At 50.1% G+C, this 347-nt stretch overlaps 1 protein-coding gene across 1 annotated transcript in view; it reads left to right on the top strand.

The window, feature by feature from the left end:
• Positions 1-347, top strand: part of LOC105543740 (mucin-3A-like) — a 27,277-nt gene that overhangs the window by 20,938 nt on the left and 5,992 nt on the right. Inside the window, exon 5 of the mRNA XM_011985818.1 lies at positions 11-250. Coding sequence (XP_011841208.1) covers positions 11-250 — 240 coding nt within the window. The remainder of the gene's footprint in view (positions 1-10; positions 251-347) is intronic.

Genomic DNA, 347 nt, shown 5'->3' with positions numbered 1-347 from the left:
CACTTCACAGAGTACTCCCAGCATCACTTCTTCAATCACCACTACCGAGACCACTTCACAGAGTACTCCCAGCATCACTTCTTCAATCACCACCACCGAGAGCACCTCAAACAGCACTGCCAGCTACACTTCTTTTATCACCACAACCGATACCACCTCACACAGTATTCCCAGCTTCACTTCTTCGATCACCACCACCGAGACCCCCTCACACAGTACTTCCAGCTTCATTTCTTTGATCACAACAACAGTGACCACCCCACCCAGTACTCTCAGCATCACCTCTATGATCACCACCACCGAGACCACATCCCACAGCACTCCCAGCTTCACTTCATTGATCACTA

Source organism: Mandrillus leucophaeus, unplaced genomic scaffold (genome assembly GCF_000951045.1).
Source record: "Mandrillus leucophaeus isolate KB7577 unplaced genomic scaffold, Mleu.le_1.0 Scaffold29, whole genome shotgun sequence".
NCBI classification, from domain to species: domain Eukaryota; kingdom Metazoa; phylum Chordata; class Mammalia; order Primates; family Cercopithecidae; genus Mandrillus; species Mandrillus leucophaeus.
This window is presented reverse-complemented; position numbering and strand designations above follow the sequence as displayed.